Here is a 12,992-nt window from a genome sequence, read left to right on the forward strand (position 1 = left end):
CTCATCTGCAAGCTAAATAAAAATATGTACAATGATGATACCTGTAAAGAGAAAAAAAGTCCTTCTAAAGCACCAAACAAATTCACAGAGCAGTATTAAATTTCATAAGAGGATGTTTTCATGTCCATTGTTTGTTTCAGTAAGCTTGCGGAAAAAAAAAATTAAAAGATATTCATTCTTTGTATGTATGCTTTACTTCAAAGAATTCCAGTAATCTATTGTAAATCTAAAAAACTCCTCAGTCACGACAGCACATTGTTCCCCAAAGGAACAGTGGGTCAGATTCAAAGTACCAGCAATACAGTTGTATTCAGGACCTTTTCTATAGAGCCTGGAATAGGCAAAACCTCCAGAGTCAGTGCTGAGTCTTCAAGATAAAAAAAAAATAAGGTTGTGAACTTAAAAGAAGAGATTCTAAAAGATAAATCCCCACTGAGTAATTATAAGGAGAAGCTCTCCCAAACATTCGCTAACTAGTACATAAAAGGCAATTCAGTAAAGACCATGGTCAAATCAACTTGCCGATTTAAATATAGTGATAACTGGCTACAATCACTGAAAAGGCAATCTCAAGAAGACAGACAAAATCCAGGCACTGGTGAGAAAACTCCAATAATTAAAGGTATTTCACTAAGAGAGCAGTCTGAGTGTGCGCTGTGCATCTGAAATGATGATGGCCTTGTCTGTCTCCAGCTGCTCAGTACTGTTGGCCTGCTGGAAGTTTTAATCTTATTCCTATCCCTAACCACATCTGCTAACCTACTGCAGACAAAAAGAGTCAGGTCAGCTTAAACACAATAAATATTACATCCGTCTTAACCCACCATGTTCTGACAGAGGTGGGCTGGGCAGTGCCTAGACTAACAGCAGCGGAGGCAGGCACATCAGAGCTCCAGCTGACAGGCAGGCAGTAAGCACTGGCAGTGACTTCAGCAACAGCCATCACCCGGGGCTTCTATCTGGAGCTACCCTGTGAAGACCAATACTCTGGTCAGCAAATAATCTTTTTTTTTCTCTTTTTAAAGAAAGTGAAATAATATCTAAAACACCTCAGAAGAGCAGATTTAATCAATTTTAAACCCGAAGGAGCATATAAAGACATTCTTTCTGCATTTTCACATAGACTGCACTCTGTGACACACCCCAAGCCACTATCCTCAGTTGTTAAAATTTTAGTTTCCCCTACACAAGAGCTTTTTCACTTTTTCCCGTGTAGTTACAAAATACCTATTTTTTAAAAACCTGTGGGCATTCTTTAACCAAGATGCTATCATAAGACTGCTTTGCTGTTTGTAACAGAACACCACGCCACTCTCTTTCACCCTCTGCCTCCTTAAAGATGCCAAGAAAATACTAAGGGCTAGTACAAGGACACTACATTTCTGCTGTATTATGGGTATTTATTCTCCTTTGAAGGCAAATATTGTTAACACCCCACTCTTCAGTGTCACCAAATCAGTGCTCCATTAACATCAAATGTATCCAGTTCGCTTTGTAACTGTTAATAATTTTACAACACTTTTTTTGCCAATGATTGTATGTCCTGAAGAAGGTCTGTTACTTGCTCATGCAAACTTATTACTTTAGCCAAAAACTTCATGCAAAAGAACTGTAAAGTGGAAGACATATTTTGTGACAAGCTGGCTTATGTGGTTCTGAGCAGCTTGGCTTATGTAACACCAGCATAAAAAGTTAGGTATCTGGAAGGAAACCAGCTCAATCTCTCTCAAAAGTTTCAATATTTATCTTTGAAAGAAAAACGAAGGCAACAGTTCCTCAAAAAGCAAAGAGAGGGGGTTTTGGAAAGGGACTATAGATGCCCAATCTCTCCTGGTTTAGAATTACAAATTTTGAGTTTTCTCCCTACCAAACCAAAACCAAGTAAAAGTAACAATTTAAACTGGAAAATTATTTCCCTACATTTGGATAAGTCAGAAATGGCAAGTATTTCACGCACCTTTCTAAGCTGCCAGAACAACTACAAGAAACTTAAGTCTAAAAAGAAGTGTTCAATCCCACCCAATTAGAAAAGCAATATTTGGAATGAAAACTATCATTCAAACCCAGCTATAGCATAAAATCAAGAATCACGCTCAAATGACTTTTTATCATTTATGGCTACACAGAAAGCTTGCATTAGGCAGTGGGGAAAACTGGCAAGTCTCGTTTGACAAAAGCAGCTGACAGCATCAAAACCTGCAGCAATGTGTGTAAGGATACATTCCGAAAAACAAACCCCTTCGATTTTATGTAGAAAATTGAAATTATAACTGTCAAACGTGGAGCGGCAGCAGGCACAGCGCAGCGCTCGGCAGAACCTGGGGTCCAGTCCCGGGCAGTGACACCTGGCCCCGCAGCCCCGGTGACACGGGCACACGGGCACTTCTACACCCGTTCCGGCAGCCCACACGTGGGCAGCGCGGGCAGCTCGGAGGCAGCCGCGCCGCTCCGTCCGCTCCCGCCGCCGCTCTGGGCCTGACACCAAGCACACGGGACGCCCGCGTGCCCGCGGTCTTCATCCCAGTGCAGGGCTGGAAAGGCTCCTGGGCACCGCCACCCCGACTGGCCCGCCGCGGGCGGCGCGGGGGCCGGCCATCCCCCTGCTGCCCGAGGGCCCGCGGCCGCCGCTGCCCTGCCGGGCCGGGCCGGGCCGGGCCGGGCCGCCGCACGTACCTGGCGCTGCCGCCGGCGGAGCGGGGCGCGCGCGGCGCCGTCACGGGTAGCGTGCGGCCGCTCTGGGCCTAGCGCCGCGCGCGGCTCCGCCCGCCCCCTGCTGGCTCCACTTCCGGGGTCCGCTCGCGGTGACGTCAGCGCCCAGGGGCGCGGCGGGGAACCCGGAAGTGGAGCGCGAGGGGCGGCGGCCGAGGGGCAGCGGGCGGGCGGGGCTGCCCTGGAACCGGCCTTTGAGGGGCTGTGTCAGGATAAAGTCACGGAGGGAGGGACGGGGCTGTGCTGAGAGGTACCAGGCGGGTACCGGCGTCTAGATACCGTGCTGTTGCTCGTGTGCTGGTAGATCTCACTGGGAATGTCGCGTTTCCTCTCCCAGCTTTCCATTTTGATCACTTCGGAATTTGTAAAAAGAAAAGACGATAAAATTTTTAGTGTTATATGTGTCAGGCCTCTTTAGAAATACATGAGGACTGTGTCGCATTGGCCTACAGTAAAACCCTGATGACCACAAGCAGTCCCAAGACTTTTGTACTTACATAGTGAGAAGCACCTGGGCGTGGTTTCAAGGACACAGTGTCTTCCTTCCTTGAAAAGCTCTCCGAAGCTGGTCAGATGACTGCTGACAACCCGCACCATGCAAATGCTCTCATGGTTCTGCCTGCACTGGATGGTTGTGAAGTGTTCCTGTCCCAAGGACGTCTGAAAACTGCCACATGCCACGTGTGCAGCTGAAATGATTCACCCCCTCTTATATCCCAGTCATGACTGATGGTAAAATTCAGCAAACTAGAGTCATGGACAGGTAGGTCTACGTGGAAGAAACATTTTTAATCAGTCACTCACAGCTGCTCTCTCTGTAATGACCCAAAGCAGCAACCTTGTATTTCTGCTCTCAGTGCAATAGTTTGGGTAGGAAGAAGTCTTTAAAGGCCATCTAGTCCAAGCCCCTCTGCAATAAGCAGGGACATCTTCAGACAGACGAGGTTGCTCAGATCCCTGTCCAGCCTAACCTTGAATGTTTCCAAGGATGGGACACCTACAACCTCCCTGAGCAACATATTTTTGTGTTTTCTGCAATACCTAAGGAAGGAGCAAGTGAAATACTTTTCTTCTTTGGTGTAGAAGATAATATAATCACTTGGAGAACTAGTCTGCTTACATTTTAGAAATTATGTTTGAGCCTCTCATTGAGACTATTTTCCCTGTATTTCCCACGTTAGAAAAAAGTTGCACTTAGATGTAGGTCTATTATGTTTGAGAAATTATGAGGTCTATTATGTTTGAGAAATTGTGTTTGAGCCTCTCATTGAGACTATTTTCCCTGTATTTCCCATGTAAGAAAAAAGTTGCACTTAGATGTAGGTCTTTTGGTGAGACATTAGGGATACTATTGATGTAAGCAATCTTGTCCTCCCATTTGAAGTTCATTCCATCTCTCTTTGCAGAGATGGAATAGCAAGTACTGCTAAGTGGCAAAGTGAATTAGGTTAGTACTGACTCACGTTAAAAGTAGGTGATTTATCAGGGTTTTAATCTGGTTCACTATCATTCTCCATCTCTTGCAGTACCCAGAAAAAAAAGCCCACATCCCAAACAATAACTAAAACAAACCTGTAGAATATAGAAGTCTAGATCAAGTTTCAGGGATAGTTAGTGTTAAGTACTACAGCTAAAAATATGCTGTGTCTCTGATCTTGATACAGCCTTTTGTAATTACAGGTCCAGGGAAGGATTTAAGGAGGGCAACTTTATTGAATCAAGTCAGAGGATGTTACGGGTTTGGAGATGCTTGACTTACAAAGAGAGGTTGACCACAGATTTCAAGCTCTTCAAAACTTCAGAGCTCTACAATGAGGTAACAGTTTGAAAGGGCAGGTTTCCAAGATTCGTAGGACTGACCCTGAAACTCCAAATATCAGATTGAAAAGGAACCAGAGGTAGTGTGTAGTTAATAGCCTTTTGCTGGAAGCTGGGCTTTTATCTTCTGTTTGCATATAGAACTGTGAAGTTCTGATACCTTCCCAGACTTCTGTGAGCTACAATAATACCAGTAATAGGCTAATACTAGCAAAAACATCTGCATGCCTGTTAAATGCCAGGTTGGATAGGGCTTTGAGCAACCTGGTCTAGGGTAAGGTTCCCTGCCAACGGCAGAAGGGCTGAAACAAAATCATCCTTAAAGTTCCTTCCAGCCCAAACCATTTTATGAGTCTCTGATTCTATGCATGTCTGGTAAGGTTCTTGAGCTCACTTTTTAAAAATACTAAGTTCAGCCTGTGACCTAACACCACCCATTTAACTAGACAATGGCACTGCAGGGATGGTGACTTCACCACCTCCCTGTGCAGATCTTTCTGTTTCTTACATCCTATGCCTGGATAATTTATTTTGGTTCTTGCTATTGTACCAGAAGAATGATATATAAATATTCTTAAATTCATCTTCAGCAGTTTTTGCTGAAAGTTGAACATACATAAATCTGTTGTGACATTCACTCTTATGCTACATTATATGTTCTCAAGTGTTTTTACAGTCTTTTATGTCTTTGTTTTTCACTTACTGCTTTTGCATTTGTTGTAAAGATTAAATAGATACGATATATATTTCAAGTTACCACTCATAATTCTTTGGTCCTGTATATAGTTTTTAAAAAATGCCAGACTGATATGAAAAGTTTTGGTGGAATGAAACAAAAATTGAAAGCAACACTCATGACAGAACTTTATGATCTGTGTTCTGCTATCTACTCTGTAGATATATGGGTTTATGATGCAAACCTTGCAAAGTTATTTCACTGCTCTTGTATGTGCAAACAATTTAATTGTACTTTGAATTTTGAAATATTTGATCCCAATATAACATTACATGATGTATTTTTGCAAGAATGTACTCAGCATACCTATAATTTTTCCATTCTAAACTACCAATCCCTCAACTCCACAAATGATTTTTAAATAAATTATGCATTTTAAATGCTTTAGATGATTGTTTCAGGGTATTATATAACTTTAAAAAAATGTACAGCTGCCATTTAAACATTTGTGTACACAGAAAATGGAAAAGCAAATACATGTGCCTTTTCTGTTATGTACTTAAAGGGCACCTTTTGATGGAGGTGCACCTTACAGTGGAGTTATCTGTGTGCTGATACCAAAGTCTGATGGTGGTACAGCCAGTAATTATACAGACCCAGCACAGCTCTTGGAAATAAAGAACAGACTGCCATGTTCTGGTTAAAGGAGGCCAGATGACTAACATTACACATTTGTGTTGCATTAATGCAACAACCTCTCTCAGTTTCTTCATTCATAAAGTGGAAAGGCATGTGTGAAACTTGGGAGACTTAACTGAAATTTATTGTTGTTTGAAGAGACCTAATCCATTTCCCTCTGAAAAAAAATCTTCACAGCACTTGTTTGGCCATTAATTTCCTGAAGTTAATCCATACCTGCAGGTACGATTTCTGTCAACAGAATTTCATTCCCAAAGCCACCTACCATTTCATTCTCTTATTTCCCCAATGTTTGCCCATTATCTAGAGAAAAGAATAATCTTAATCTACATAATAAAATCCCTTTAAGACATGTTAATTATAGGGAATATGTATGTATTTATGCATATAAGAAGTGTCCTGTTACAACTCGTTAAAGATTAAATTTCTGAATTTTACAGACAGGTGAATATCCAAGTGAAAATGGCTACTACATTTCTTGAATGATAACCTTGCAGGTGGTTGGTCTCAATTTTACATTTATTGAATTCTTGATTCTCTAAGACCCTGTATCAAGTTTGAGAAGGCATAGGCTTTACTGATTAGTATTTAGATATTTGCAGATTGTGAAAACAGATGTGCTGTGGATTTCCAAGGGTGAATTTAATGTTCAGAGAAATTAAAGAAAATGAAACCTGAAGCAAAATACACTAGTCACTAGCAGCACAGCAACCACTATCCCAATTAACAAAGGTAGCTTAGAACAATGCAAGACCATAGATTCATGTGGAACATTAGGAGCAGAAGTGTTCGAATCCTAAACCTGAAATGACTATATGTGTAGGACCCACACAGCTTTAGGTCTGTTTAACAATCAAGAAGATTAAATATTGGTCCATGTATAACTGAGTGGCAGCAATACTCACTCTGTAAATTACAGCAATACTAATAAACCAGTAAGTTTGTCAAGGATGCCAGTAAGGCAGTATTGAGGTGGAAAAAAAAGCAGTCAAGCTGATCCATGAAGAACTATGTGACCCTATTTCTTTATGGAAACCAAATATTCAAAAGTTATTGACTTTTTACCTCAGAAACACAGATTATGGGAAAAATTATTAAATTGTTGGATATTAAACAATCACAAATTTTTCAAAGTTACTTGTATAATCATATTCCATTGTCTAGTGAATTAATCTAGGGACAGAGTATACATAAACATGTCATTAACAGGTATTGTAAAGAACATTCCTGAGAGCATTGCTAATCATTCATCAGGTATTTTCTAATGACTGAGTGCTTGTATTTACTGGGAAAGCTGAAAAGATATTATTTTTCCAAAAGGTTGCCCTAAAAGGAAGAACTTATGTGCTGTTGCAGCAAACCTCCATCATTAATGAAGTTTGAAACCTGTGTTTGGCATGGCAGACATGGTATTCTGTTTGACATAGTAACTGGAAAAAATCAAACCTGTTGAATAAGATCATGATTATGTGGGTTTTTGCCTTACTTCCAGATAGAGTATGGATGTAACTCAGGGCAGTGCAAACACTGAGGCTATTGTCAGTGAGAGCTTGGATCAATTTACTGCAGAGACTCTATAATCATGGTGGAGGCACCAGCCCTGGAGGGACTGAAAAGATGTGCAAATGTGGCTTGGCGTTGTTGGGTTAATCGTTAGACTTGATGCTTCTAAAGGGAAAGATAGAACTGTCCTACTGTTACCCAGTGGGTTACTGCTGAATTAATGCATCAAGAAGAAAACCTAGTGAATGGGACACAAAGGTCTTGTTTTGTTGTGTCCTTTTTTTGTGTGTGTTTGTCCTTTTGGAGGTTTTTCTTTTTGTTTGTTTGTTTGTTTGTTTATGTTCTGCTTGGGTTTTTGTTTTGTTTTTGTTTGTTTGTTTTGTTGGGGTTTTGTTGTTTGGTTTGTTTGTTTGTTTGTCTTCCCAGTGTGACTGTTTAAAGATTACAAGGTGTGTGAATTTAAAGGACAACAGTCCATTTGGAGCAACTCCATGTATGGACATTTATATGTAAAAGTAAGTGAGGGGGGTTATTCTGGATTATTTGGTTTCACTTGTAAAATGTATCTTATTCATAAGAGTTCCCTGGAAGAGAAGTTTTTTCACAAAAGGTATTTCAGTCAGTTTTACCTCATAGGCAGAAAATGTATAATGAGCGACACTTTCTTCAGTAGGACGTATTACATTGTATCTTTAAAGAGATGTTTGCAACCTACTAACAGCTGAAGTTGTCATGGATATTAAGGTTTTCATCCAGTAGTGAAATTTGTACCAGCAATGATTTCAGTGACTTCTTGTCAGCTTAGGGATAGTTGTCTGTTAAATTTAGAAACACAGTCTTAATTCAAAAGAGCACTTTACTCATTAGCATTTGGTAATTGTCTGTTCTTCCTGAGATACTTGTTATAGAATAACTTTCTTCAAGAAAAAAAAAAGTATTTGGATTTATTTTTACTTCTTTGCATGAGGCCTTAGATTTTAGAGTGTTTTTATGTCAGCACTGTATTTTTTCACTTGCTGCAATAATTAGTAACAGTCTATTCTCAAATGATGCTGCCAAAGAGGAATAATCTGGTTCCTCTATCATTTTACGGATGGATATTGCAAGGCCTTTAGCCCCACATGCGCAAGACCTTTCATGCTTTCCTTATACTGCCTTCCTGGCAAAGTCAGTTAGTTTAGTCTGCATTTCAAATGCTGGAGTCCAAAGGTAGAGGATAAAGCAAGTTCACCTTTACTCATTACACCTAGAATACTTTTAGAGATTCTGCTTCCCTTCATAACATTGTTTACAATATGGAAAATTGCTACAGAAAAGTGGCTTTCCTCCAACCAGAACCTCCTCAAGATCTATCTAGTCACTTAGAAATCTCCCTGTTGCCATCAAGTTATTCTCTCATTTCATGTCTAATTGGGCAATGGATCTAATTCTTCTGTCTTTCAACTGTTGCCTTGGGAGTGTGAGTAGTGTTTGTCACTAGAAATGATTGCACATATTTTTAGGGAGCTCCAAAAAATAATATTATATCAGCTTATAATTGATGCTTTACTGTACATAAGACTCACTAATACTTTGTGAAGACCTTCCAGCTGAGAGGGAAATTGAGTATTTCTACCAGCAGAAGCTAATTGGAAGAAGCCAGCCTCATGTCTACCATGCACTGCTGTGATGATGTAAAGGTGAGAACATCCATTTGCCATTGTGCATTTTTCCTGAGCAAATAGCATAGATACACATCGAATTCCCTCTCCTAGAATAAAGCATGTCCTATGAGAGTCTGTCAGGACAGCAGTAACTAGAAAACAAGGCTGTGTCTAAATGTTAAGCTGTTCCCAAAATATCTTTCTCCTCTCTTTTTGAGTTCCATTATTATTAATGCAATTTCAATTTTTGCCTTGCTTCTAATTTTATTAATTACCTTTCAAAAGATGAAAGATGTTAAGATTTGGAACATTCTGAAGGGGACATTAAACAAACCTAATTAGAGATATTCCATGCCATGAAGTCTCCCATTGAAGCCTATTTTGTAAAAGGAGCTAAGTATATTTAATTGTTAAATAATAATTAGGTGTGAGCATTAATGATAATGTATAGTTAACCTAGTTTGCGCTATCTGATCCAATTAATTTCTATAAATGCAATAACTTCCTTTTGAGCTAATTCAGTTGAGACACTGAGGCCAGCTCTTGTCCTCTCAGAAAGGTCTGTTGTACACAACAGATTCTAGTTTTTATTTTTTTATCAACTTTACAGGAGGAATTAACATGATCAGATTGCAGTAGTCATGAAACTTGGGGCACACACTGTAGCCAACAAATCTGACTTCTGTTGCTTTCATTTATTTAGGATAAACATACATGTGAGACATTCCTGGATCAATAAGTAGTGTCAAAGAGCCAGGACATTGTTTCATTCTTAAAAATTAATTTAATCTTAAATCAATATTAGAATCAGCAGAACTTTTTAAAGAATATAGAACTATTGTTTTCTGAAGAAAAGCCAAAGAAAGTAGCAGTCTTACAGTTACAAAAGTGTTCCTAATTTTACACGCAAGTATCTATGGAATACATGTGCATAGTAGAAAAACAGTCCTTTCAATTTTCAATTAAGTGTTTACATCTAAAGCAAACAGTCTTGAAAAATTAATGGCATGTTACTTAGCAATCTTGTTACTTAGCAAGTTGTACAATTCTTATTATTACTGTAATTTTATTGAATAAATATGAATGTTGTAGAAGTGTGTATTCAGCATTAAGTAATATTGCCAATATTGCCAATATTGTCCCTGTTATACCCTAAAGGTTATTTGGAATGGACACATTGCCAGCAAGACCAAAGAGGAATAATCTGGTATTTCTCAGTATGATATTTCTCAGCTCTGATATTTCTCAGTAAGGATTGTGGGTCAAGTAGAATTTAAAATACACATTTGTTTGTACTCAGACATCATAAAAGATGCACATATAGGTTTGGATAGGAAAAGCATACAAATAAAATACTGTGCAAAGGTTCAGCTTTTATGCTGTTATGTTCTTATGCATGTTAGTCATTGGCCAGTCAGAAGTGGGATTCCCCAAGGCTCAGTATTGAAGACAATACTGCTTAATATCTTTATCAAATTGTTTTTATCTTTATTTGGACCAGGGACTAGAGGGCATCCTCAGTCAGTTTACAGATGACACCAAATTGAGCAGGAATGTTGACCTGTTGGAGAGTTGGAAGGCTTTACAATGGATCTGGACAAGCTGGATCAGTGGGCTGAGGCCAGTGGAATGAGGATCAACACTTGTACTTGGGTCACAACAACTCAAATCAATGCCACAGGTGTGGGGCAGAGTGACTGGAAAACGGGCACTGCAGAAAAGCTACTAGTCAACAACCAGCTGAATATGAACCAGAGTCTGCCCAAGTAGCTGAGAAGGCCAATGGCATCTTGGCCTTTATCCGAAATTGTGTGACCAACAGGACCAGGGAAGTGACTGTATGGATATTCCCACTTAAGTGTAAGTAATGGGTTTTATTCTCAATTAGCTTATTCACTTGCAAAATTTATCCTCTTCAGAGTAGGTATTTCCCAGAAGGGGAGCATTTTCACAAGAAGTATTTCAATCAGTTTCATCACATAGGCAGTTTATGTGACTATACAAAAAGTTAATTATGTATAATAGATTTTGATAAAATAGCAGAGAATATTCTGAACTCCAATTTCCATGTACACTGACACATTATTTGTATGGCTTGGAACGTGTGTTCCTCATTTGTCAAAATACCAAACCTGCTTTCATGGAAGATCCCATAGACATGTTTTAAACCTGAAGTCCACCACTAATCTTTAAAGGTGAAATACAAGGCAAAGATAAATGGTTTTCACATTTCATCACTTCCTTTATGATCTGAAATTACTACACTGGCAGCAGAGGAAAATGTCTGCTTCATTTTTTAAATAATGTTTTTAGCATTTTCTAAGCTACAGTGCCTCACAGCCCTTTTGTGTTGCAGTGTTGTAACAGGATCTTTGAAGATTCGTAAGATGCAATTGTCCACATCTTAATTATAAATGGTCTGATGTTTTATATGAAAAGAAAAAAAGAGCAATTAAGAGGAGAAAAAACAGCATTTTAGGTAAGACCTTAAATCAGCATTAGTAATATGGTTACCCATGATGTTGCTGAAACCTTTAGGGGAAAAAAGCATGCCTTCATCCTACTGAAGTAGTCTAAGTTATGTCCATAATAGCATATGTGTGAAGATATGCTGGGAACACAAATAACTCTGCTCAAATTGTGCCCTTAGCAAGACCCTGACAGAGTCCTTCATCAGGTAGAAAAAGTAGCTCCATTGGACTTCTAAAGAAAGAAACTTACAGAAAAATTATGTATTATTTCTGTACTGCTAAAGAGATACTAAGCAGACCTTCTGTATTAAAAATGTTGATAGTTTTAACCAGTGTGTAAGAAAAATATTTAGTATTCAGAAAAATATATAATATTCAGAAAATTTTGAATATCAATCCAGGATTACTTTGAATATGAAATTTTACTGTATTTATTTTAAAAAATTATTTATTATTTACTCAATTCATTTTTAAGATAATCCTGTGAGCACTGCATGCAAATAATTATTTTAAATAAAAAGATGCTTCTCAAAACTTACAAAATTTATCTATTATGTGTTTTTTAAACCATAAAATACACTGGATGTTAAGTAAGTATTTGTGAACGCAGTAATGCTGATGCATTTTTGATTTGGAACAATGGCCAAGCATACTCATCCTGGAGCAACTCAAAAAGGACTGTAGCTATATAGTCTATACCTTTCCCTCTCATGTATTTTGTGATGTAATAAACAAGCACCAAAGGAAGGAAAAGGTCCATGAGTTACACAAACTGAGGGTAGGCTGACTCCAACTCCAAAGTGGTGAATGGAAACCAGAAACATTTGCTTAGCTTGTGTCTAAAATTGCATTATTTTCAGAGTGAATCTTGTATTTTTGAAACAATTCTTTGTCATTCAGGTTTTTGCTTCTGCAATACTGAGATACAACCTCCTTGTTTGTGACACTGACATTTTCCTATACTGTTCCTCACCTTATGCATATGTGAACAATTGCTTTCTGGATAGGGTGACCAGACAATAACAAGGGAACACTCTCTAAATTAAAACTTTTTACTCAAGATACATATTTCTGAGCTTTCTAGTGCTGTGAGTTATGACATTAACTTAATCTTGTTGAATACAGAAGAAAGGTGCTACCCAAAACCTGTCAAGGTAATTGTTCTTCTTTATCCTCTGAGACAGGAGTTCTTTGTGTCAAATAAACATTTCTTAAGTGTTCCACCATAATGTTCTCCTCATCTTCAAGATCTGCATCTTCTTTCATCTCCCACCTGAAAGAAAAAACATTTTATCCATTCTTAATGTGTTTTAAACTGGTCTTTAGAACAAGTAAAAAAATACAGAACTTGTTTTTATCAATTCATTGCCCTCCCCAGCCATGGTTAGTCCAGTTGAGATTACTGAATCATGCAAAATACAACCCCCACTTGGCATGGGCATGAAGCAATTGACACAAGTTATCAAAGCTACT

General features: G+C 38.7%; 2 protein-coding genes and 1 long non-coding RNA gene across 10 annotated transcripts in view; 1 reads left to right on the forward strand and 2 right to left on the reverse strand.

Annotated features, from left to right (window-relative positions):
• The window catches only part of ARB2A (ARB2 cotranscriptional regulator A), a 263,468-nt gene extending 260,657 nt beyond the window's left edge, over positions 1-2,811 (reverse strand). For 2 of the 5 annotated variants that reach the window (XM_054651871.2, XM_077171061.1), the window contains exons 1-2: positions 2,674-2,811; positions 825-970 (exon numbers count right to left, since the gene is read on the reverse strand). The gene's annotated coding sequence lies outside the window, so the exon portion shown is untranslated. The remainder of the gene's footprint in view (positions 1-824; positions 971-2,673) is intronic. The other 3 variants (XM_077171064.1, XM_054651873.2, XM_077171063.1) reach the window with 2 other exon arrangements.
• A 92-nt stretch (positions 2,812-2,903) lies between these two features.
• On the forward strand, positions 2,904-9,605 carry LOC143692195 (uncharacterized). Its single transcript, XR_013180057.1, has 3 exons — positions 2,904-3,472; positions 4,390-4,525; positions 8,965-9,605. It is a non-coding gene; the product is annotated as an uncharacterized LOC143692195 (long non-coding RNA).
• Positions 9,606-12,044: 2,439 nt separating this feature from the next.
• Positions 12,045-12,992, reverse strand: part of KIAA0825 (KIAA0825 ortholog) — a 231,294-nt gene continuing 230,346 nt past the window's right edge. For 3 of the 4 annotated variants that reach the window (XM_077171844.1, XM_054652196.2, XM_077171843.1), the window contains one exon: positions 12,045-12,792. In XM_077171844.1, the coding sequence (XP_077027959.1) occupies positions 12,669-12,792 (124 nt within the window). In that variant the 3' untranslated portion in view covers positions 12,045-12,668. The remainder of the gene's footprint in view (positions 12,793-12,992) is intronic. The other variant, XM_077171845.1, reaches the window with a different exon arrangement.

The sequence above is a fragment of the Agelaius phoeniceus genome, chromosome Z (assembly GCF_051311805.1).
Source record: "Agelaius phoeniceus isolate bAgePho1 chromosome Z, bAgePho1.hap1, whole genome shotgun sequence".
NCBI classification, from domain to species: domain Eukaryota; kingdom Metazoa; phylum Chordata; class Aves; order Passeriformes; family Icteridae; genus Agelaius; species Agelaius phoeniceus.